This window comes from Triticum dicoccoides, chromosome 2B (assembly GCF_002162155.2).
Source record: "Triticum dicoccoides isolate Atlit2015 ecotype Zavitan chromosome 2B, WEW_v2.0, whole genome shotgun sequence".
Classification (NCBI taxonomy): domain Eukaryota; kingdom Viridiplantae; phylum Streptophyta; class Magnoliopsida; order Poales; family Poaceae; genus Triticum; species Triticum dicoccoides.
In genome coordinates, this window is record NC_041383.1 from 300,045,000 (window position 1) to 300,054,311 (window position 9,312).

At 43.8% G+C, this 9,312-nt stretch overlaps 1 protein-coding gene across 1 annotated transcript in view; it reads right to left on the reverse strand.

Annotated features, from left to right (window-relative positions):
• Positions 1-713: 713 nt before the first annotated feature.
• Positions 714-9,312, reverse strand: part of LOC119363577 (ultraviolet-B receptor UVR8-like) — a 12,485-nt gene continuing 3,886 nt past the window's right edge. The window contains exons 4-6 of the mRNA XM_037628945.1: positions 8,490-8,858; positions 8,294-8,401; positions 714-1,366 (exon numbers count right to left, since the gene is read on the reverse strand). Coding sequence (XP_037484842.1) covers positions 1,022-1,366; positions 8,294-8,401; positions 8,490-8,858 — 822 coding nt within the window. The 3' untranslated portion in view covers positions 714-1,021. The remainder of the gene's footprint in view (positions 1,367-8,293; positions 8,402-8,489; positions 8,859-9,312) is intronic.

Here is a 9,312-nt window from a genome sequence, read left to right on the forward strand (position 1 = left end):
ATACAAGCTGCCGGTGATGATACATCTTTGCATGTTCATGAAATCAACACACATCTTCAGAAAGAGAGTTTGTAATCAAGCACGTTAGAGAGAGCAAAACTATGTGAATCATTTTTTAGCAAATTTCAGCAGAAAGGGGAAGCGCGCTGTTGTGTGGCTTCGATTAGGGCCTTGTGAGGTAACTGAATTATGTAATGCATATATGTTTTGTGCTTGATCTATAAACTCTTTTTCTCCCTGAAAATAGTAATAATAATAAAGAATAGGGATCCACCCATACATCCATATCTTAGCATCTACTCATCATCCATAATCCTCGGCGTTACTGCTTTGTGTTTGCTGACATACATCTGCACACGATATAAATTTGTCTACTTCTTATCTAGGTCACAAATGAAGTTATTGGATGGAATTTTTGACATGCATAAATTGTTTTATATATTTTAGAAATCACAAAAGAAAATTGAGAGATAATATGGGTTGCCCCAGCAACTAGTAGCACAAATTCCTCCTTTAAGCAACGAAAATATGGCAATTTCGTGCCATATCTTCCCTTGTAGTGTACACGTATAATATCACGCACTTCTTCCGTTACCACACACCAACGCACACGTCAAATCATGGTAAGCAGTTCAGGCAAGAGAATCAAGATATCAAGCAATGTTTCAAAAAAAAAGGCTTCAAACAGTAGATAGAGCAAAACAAAAGGAAAGAAATAAAATGGGAAACGTTAATCACACCAACAATTTTATACACAAAACCATGCCAAGTTCAAGTATTTAATACATTTGCCAAATTACTTTACTATATGCTCCTTTAACTACAACACTTCCCATTTCTGCACATCTCTTGTTTACTCAAATTCTCACAGAACACTGAAAAATCTAAGTACAAAATACAGTTACGGAAATGAAAACATATGCTCATTATTATTGACTATAAGATGGTAATCTCAGCCTTGAATATACCCGACAGGGGCTGCAATCGCCACTTTTGTATAATGGCAATCTTGGCATTGAACTTATCCGCTAGGCGCTGCAATGGCTATATCTTCAATACTACTTTTGTCGAACATTATCTCTGTAGGTTTCAAACACCCACGAATGAATTCCTGCCCAAGTTGTGCCCGCTCATTGTCTCCAAAACCAAACACGATACCTTTATTTGTCACTGCAACAGTATGGTATAGTCCAGTGCTTATTTGAGAGACATAATGACTAGACAGGCTGTCAAGAACGCGAGGCTGCATCACTTTGTCAGATGATCCGCGGTCAGGAAACCCTAAACTCCCAAAGCCCATCCATCCAAATGCAAAAACTGAGCCTTCATCAGTGAGAACAAAGGTCTTTCTCTTTCTTGCGCATACCTGTCCAAATTCACGAACACAAAAACATATGAAACTGGTGTAATTATGCTGGTAAAAGTATGGGCAGGTAACAACATTTTCATTAGAACATGCAACTTCAGTCTTATGCTTTGCATGAACTTTAAACCGAGCATAGCACTGGACGGGCACGTACGGAACCGGCTGGTAAATGCCGCCCATGAAATCTGGACTGCACTGAGATACTTTCTGATTCATGCATAAAGTAAGACATAATTCGATACCTGGACAGTTATATACGAATACGAAAGGGAATACATCTGACAAACAATTACTCCCCAGCAGGTCTCTTGTTGCAACTAATGGATTCCCGACAGATAGGATAAGGAGAAGATGCTGAAACTTGTCCATACAGTCAAACATCCATTAAATGAATTGGTGCAGATGCTCCAATAGTTTTGATGTTTCACTAAATGGTTTCCTCAATGATTAACTAAATATGGATTATGTACCAAATTTCAAACATCACTCTCCTGACTATAAGACGAATTGGAAAAGACCTATATTGCGAGATTCAAAACTCAAAAAAATTGTTGGTTCCAGAAATGTAAATTTTTGGAACCATTTTCTACTTTCAACATGGACTTATGAATGCTACACTATTAAATTTATTAGTAGTAATATGACTAGAAAGAAATTCAAATAGATTCAACTTTATTTGTGATTGTTTTGTAGTCTAAATTAGTGTTAAATACAAAATATGAACACTAATTGAGGTCTGCTACTAGTAGTTGTTGCTTTGGTTCCTGCTACTTTTAAGTACAATGTCCGACCTTCTCTCATTAAATGCAGTATTGTGATTCTTCTGCAAAAGAAGCTAAGTGCATCTCCAATGCAGTATTGTGATTCTTCTGCAAAAGAAGCTAAGGGCATCTCCAAAGCCGCCCGGGAAAATGGGCCGGTGAGTCCGCAAGCTCAAAATAAAAGCATATCAAATCTTCGATGAATGAAAATATTCAAATGCAACAGTACTTTTAATTTAAATATTACTCCCTCTTTAAACTAATATAAGATCTTTTAGATCACTGATCTTGTATTAGTTTACAGAGGGAGTACAATCCAACTAAGTTTTCAAATAAAATAGTTAAAACTTGAATTCAACTCGATCATATGCTCGAGTTGTCCATTTAACCACTCACATATGCTCAATCAAATCTTCCTTGAGCTGCTCATGAGTTGCTCGATGCCGAATTTGTTGATGCATTTGAACAAACTCATCAAACGTGGCCGGATTCTGATCTGAAAGTTGGATAGGATCACCCATGTTCTCAAATTCCAGACCTCCGGCAACATCTTCACCCTCATCCTCCACCATCATCTTGTGCATGATCGCGCAACATGTCATCACCTCCCACAAGGTCTCCCGATCCCATTGTTTAGCAGGTCCACAAACAACTGCAAAACCGGCTTGGAGCACTCCAAATGCCCTCTCCACATCCTTTCTAGCTCCTTGTCTTTGGGCAAAGTGAGCTCTTTTCTAACCAACTGCATCATAGATCTTGACGAACGTAGTCCACGAAGGATTGATACCGTCGACCAGATAGTAACCCATGTTGTACCGATGCCTATTGACTGTATAGTTGCAAGGAGCTTGCCCTTCAGTCAAACTAGCAAACAATGGAGACCGCTACAGCACATTGATGTCATTGTGAGACCGGACATGCCAAAGTAAGTGCCAAATCCAGAGGTCATGTGATGCAACTGCTTCAAGAATGATGGTGGGCTTCTTAACATGGCTCTGAAATTGCCCTTGTAGGGCTTTGGGCAATTCTTCCATTTGTAGAGCTTTTGAGCAGGCCAAGTCAAATGCATCAAGAACGGAGCAGGCCAACTCTTGGTGAAGGACGAGGAGATTAAGCATAGATGGCGGGAGTACTTCGACAGGCTGTTCAATGGGGAGAATGAGAGTTCTACCATTGAACTGGACGACTCCTTTGATGAGACCAGCATGCGTTTTGTGCGGCGTATCCAGGAGTCTGAGGTGAAGGAGGCTTTAAAAAGGATGAAAGGAGGCAAGGCGATGGGCCCTGATTGTATCCCCATTGAGGTGTGGAAAGGTCTCGGGGACATAGCGATAGTATGGCTAACCAAGCTTTTCAACCTCATTTTTCGGGCAAACAAGATGCCAGAAGAATGGAGACGGAGTATATTAGTACCAATCTTCAAGAACAAGGGGGATGTTCAGAGTTGTACTAATTACCGTGGAATTAAGCTGATGAGCCATACAATGAAGCTATGGGAGAGAGTCATTGAGCACCGCTTAAGAAGAATGACAAGCGTGACCAAAAATCAGTTTGGTTTCATGCCTGGGAGGTCGACCATGGAAGCCATTTTCTTGGTACGACAACTTATGGAGAGATATAGGGAGCAAAAGAAGGACTTGCATATGGTGTTCATTGACTTGGAGAAGGCCTATGATAAGATACCGCGGAATGTCATGTGGTGGGCCTTGGAGAAACACAAAGTTCCAGCAAAGTACATTACCCTCATCAAGGAAAGAAACGATAATGTTGTGACAAGTGTTCGAACAAGTGATGTCGACACCGATGACTTCCCGATTAAGATAAGACTGCATCAGGGGTCAGCTTTGAGCCCTTATCTTTTTGCATTGGTGATGGATGAGGTCACGAGGGATATACAAGGAGATATCCCATGGTGTATGCTCTTTGCGGATGATGTGGTGCTAGTTGACGATAGTCGGGCGGGGGTAAATAGGAAGTTAGAGTTATGGAGACAAACCTTGGAATCGAAAGGGTTTAGGCTTAGTAGAACTAAAACCGAGTATATGATGTGCGGTTTCAGTACTACTAGGTGTGAGGAGGAGGAGGTTAGCCTTGATGGCCAGGTGGTACCTCGGAAGGACACCTTTCGGTATTTGGGGTCAATGTTGCAGGAGGATGGGGGTATTGATGAAGATGTGAACCATCGAATCAAAGCCGGATGGATGAAGTGGCGCCAAGCTTCTGGCATTCTCTGTGACAAGAGAGTGCCACAAAAGCTAAAAGGCAAGTTCTACAGGACGGCGGTTCGACCCGCAATGTTGTATGGCACGGAGTGTTGGCCGACTAAAAGGCGACATGTCCAACAGTTAGGTATGGCGGAGATGCGTATGTTGAGATGGATGTGTGGCCACACGAGGAAGGATCGAGTCCGGAATGATGATATACGAGATAGAGTTGGGGTAGCACCAATTGAGGAGAAGCTTGTCCAACATCGTCTGAGATGGTTTGGGCATATTCAGTGCAGGCCTCCAGAAGCTCCAGTGCATAGCGGACGGCTAAAGCGTGCGGAGAATGTCAAGAGAGGGCGGGGTCGACCAAATTTGACATGGGAGGAGTCCGTTAAGAGAGACCTGAAGGATTGGAGTATCGACAAAGAGCTAGCTATGGACAGGGGTGCGTGGAAGCTTGCTATCCATGTGCCAGAGCCATGAGTTGGTTGCGAGATCTTATGGGTTTCACCTCTAGCCTACCCCAACTTGTTTGGGACTAAAGGCTTTGTTGTTGTTGTTGTTGTAGAGCTTTTGAGCAATTCTTCCACCTCCAGTGCATGCAATCAAGATATCAGAGCAAACCTGGCCACCCTCTTGCTTCCAACATTGCCAAGATCCTTTCGGTGTCAGCGACAGTTGGTTCTCTCAAGTACTGAGGTCCAAACACCTCGACCACTGCAATAACAAATCTAACCATGGCATCTCCACATGTGCTCTCAGACATCCGGAGGTACTCGTCCCATGAATCTACGGTCGTGCCATATGCAAGCATCCGCAATGCAACCATGCACTTCTGGTAACCAAAGAATCCAATTCTTCTTAGGACATCCTTCTTCCAGATGAAATAATCATTGTAGGACCGGAGACCATTGTCGAGGGGATCAAAGACATTTTCTCGCATCCTAAAAGTGCCGGCGAAAATTGTCCGCAAGTAAGGCATCAAGGGCAAAGTAGTCGTCCATCGGCATCAAATGGCCCCATTCCCTGTTCCGGTTCAACGCTTGATGATCCTTGTCTCCTTGATCGATCCCTTGAAATTGAGAACATGCTCTTCCGCACACTCCGCGTCTGCAAGGACAGCCTGCATCATCGCCGTTTCATCCGCATAATCCTTCGTGTCAGACAACTCAACGAGTGCTCGTATAAGTACTCTTGAATCCTCAAACGGTCAAAAAAATTAGCATGGGTATCTCACCAAACACTTGTCGGGTGTGGTGACCCCCGTAGGGGCAGATGGTACCTGTGTGGCAAACGGATGAGAGTTATGGACCAACGGCATAGGCAAAGCGGCGGGAGCAGAGGAGGTCGCGGAGGTCCAGAGAGGGCTTGGCCAGTGACAGGGGCGTAGAGCAGCGGCGGCGGCGAGGGAGGAAGCGGATGTAGAGAAAGAGGGAAGGGATGGAGACGCGGGGTTGGGTGGCCCGAGGGTGTCGGAGACTCGGAGTTCTACATGGCAGCGGTCCGGACTCCTGCAAAGCCCCCCAAGGGATGGAGACGCGGGGTTGGGTGGGCCGGGGGTGTCGGAGACTCGTGGTCCTACATGGCAGCGGTTTGACAAGCGGACTAATCCGCGGACCGATGCGGGGCGGCGTTGGAAGGCAAACTGCATCTGGACAGCGAGGTCCGGATGTATGCGGGCGATTTAAGGGTCCACTTTGCAGATGCCCTAAGGCTGGTCATAGTGGTGAATAACTTAGACTAGTAATATGCATATGTTACTAGTCTATATGTTAGTACGGCTTCCGTTCACAAATATAAGATGCTCTTAACTTCTTTCTGAATCGAATGTAGATACGTTTTACTGTGTTTGTTCACTCATTTCTGTCTGTATGTAGTCCACATTGAAATATCCAAAACATCTTATATTTGTGAACGAAGGGGGTACTTCCATAGTGGGTAGTGTCATATGTGTGATGACATAGAGACCTTCATTTATTACTTCGTAATCATTTTTCATTGGGAAGCGCTATGTGATGGTAACACATTAGAGCAAGTATAATAAGGTACAGTCAGCAGGCTGCAAGGATTAAATTATTATATTTCTGCTGAGTTGGATGAGAGAGAAGTGAAGCGGGATTTAGATTAACAGCCGGCTGCAACAAACTCCAAGAAACAATGTGAGAGTGTGAAGTGGGCCATGCATTAAAAAATAGTACTACTTAGCAACTAACTACTATACATGTAGGCAATTAGGTTGACTATATGTGACATTGCAACTTTAGGCCCTCCACTATGTGCTCGGTGCTAAAGTTCTGAAAAGTATCCCACGTACATATCCATGCCAAATGAGAGAAATTTAGCACCCCTCCCACGGCGTGGAGGATTTGGCATCGACTCCAACTTGACCCCACATATGTATAAAGTAGTAATAGATCAGCCCAAGCCTGTGTCTCCGGCTGTTGCTTTGCTTGAGAAAGTACAATGACGAGCTTAGTTTATTGCCTCAAGGAATGTGGCACCGGAGCAAGTAGAGGCATCGATGCCCTGAATATTTTGTTTGGCATCGGCTGGGCAACGTAGGGCACCGGTGCCAAATATGTAAAAAGTGAATTTGGCACCGCTTTTGGCCTACATAGTGGAAGGCCTTATAGTCTGTTGTTGGCTATACTATTAACCATGCTCTTATGTTAATCCATTTGTCTCTCCTCTTTAATTACTTGCCACGTCATCTTTTTTGTCTATGTGGCATGCATGTTACTAACTATGTTATTACTCCCACTATGAATAGTCTAAAAAGTAGATGGAGGTTGGTGTATATTGCCATGCGCGGTGGTAAATATTGTCGGTGTACTCAAAAACAGCCCCCCCCCCCTTCTCCCGAGCACACCAAATGGGCCTCCCAAAAATATGTTGAAGCTTGGCCTCGTCCAGTTATGCTACGAGCCAATCAAGCAAATCATTAACCATTTATAAGAGTTGAAGAAATGCTCCGAGTTATGCTATGAGACAATCAAGCAAATCATAAATCATTCACAAGAGTTGAAGAAATGCTCCGAGCATAACACCTCGCACAGCTAAATGAGCGGTGGCACCTCCATGTATTCGAGCACCACCAGGTTACCGAGCACGGCCAAAGCCTCCGAGCATGGCTACCCTGGGCTCAAGCGGCTGGGTTGGGTAAAAGTGAGTTTGCCCGCGGCACATTTAATGCAAAGTAGGAGCATGGCCGACCAGGCATTAAATGCCAAGCAGGCTCTCGACCGTATCCCGCCACATGCTACGTATTTTAGGGGAATGATGATGCTGTCGCAAGGCGGTATCGCGATACCCCGCACGGTAAGGGGGCAGCTGATCAGACTGGCACGACAATAGAGTGCCACTTTTTGACTATGGCTCTGACACCCTGACCAGGGCTGCTGCTTCCATCAACTACTTTTTGACTATGGCTCTAGTGCCCTGACTAGGGCTGCTGCCTCCATCAAGTACCAGACACTGATGCATGGAGCCTAGAACTTTGGGATTGTTTTTAGCCCCTGGCGAACAACTAAAAGGGGGTCTCCACTGAACCCTGGTTTTGAGGATCATACGTTAACAAATACATTATGAGCAAGGGCCCACGGCGCAATTAAAAAGGAATATTCAATATCAAAGAAGGGGGATATGTGAGGAATACAACTTGCTGTACTAAATGTTGCACATATCTCCATACCACTGAATGGTCAGACAACAAGGGGGGGTGGTACCGAGAGCTAGCAGGTATTTCCGGCATAGCTCTTCCTTCTTTAACACGTGGGATGAGTTAAGTAGTTGCAACAGGCAACCTCAGTCCCATATCACTTTGGAGCTTCTTCCAAAAAAAATGCATAACACTACTTTTTCACAGCTAGATAATTTGATCAAATCAAGTATAAAAAATATATTCTTCGATGCTTTAGTGAAGTCAGGAGGAAAGTGTTGTGTAAACAAATTCAACGGACCTGTACAGCAACTTGACCCTTCAGGCCGACAATCAATTCTGGGCTAGTTTTATCATTTTCATCACCATGACCTAATGCTCCACAGTAGCCTCTACCCCATGTATAGACCTGGAGAGAAAAATCCGACCTTTACTTCTGTCCGGAGTGTATATAAGTCACGAAAGATAGTTGAAAGTCCATTGAACAATATACTCACATATCCCAGCGCATCAAGAGCTACAGCATGCTCATCTCCGGCAGATACACGGACAATAAGAATGTTCCTCCTCTGAAATGATTGGATTGCACGTGGAAGAAGTTCATTGTGCTGATCCCCATGTCCAAGACAGAAGTTAGTACAAGACCCAAAAGAATAAACTGTCCCATCATCAGTCACAGCAAATGTATAGCTTGCACCAGCTGCAACCTGCACCACTGGACTGGGACCTTTGAATAATTCAACAATCTTTGGAGCAGCCCTGTCTGTAGTGTCACCATGACCAAGCTGGCCATGTGTGTTACTTCCACATGTATACACTAGCCCATTCCTTGTAAGTATCACAGTGAAACTTAGACCAGTAGCAACCTGTGAAAACAACAAGATAACATGAAACTAGGGCTGTGCATCACAAAGAAAAGGGGAACTGAAATTGAGCACTTGGAACAAGAGCTAAACAATTTGATAAATCAATGGAACAATTTGAAAATAGCACATGCACATGGAAATAATAATCAGTAACAAAAATTACACAAATCCCACATATGACAACCAACATGTTGATTTAACATGTAACTGAAATCAGAGTTAGTACCAAGGGTGAAAACAGGGATCAGGTGGTTTAGCAAACCAAAAGGGATATATACATGTGAAGCTGATTTTCAAGATCCTGCACACATGTTGATGGCGCATGACTAAGAAGTAAGAACTAGAAGAGGAACATCAATCTTCTGCAGCATCAAAGCTGGCCTGCTGGGCCATTTATTCGTATAACCATTCAGTTGCCATTTAAGTTTTAGAACATTATATTTGCATCTTCGCG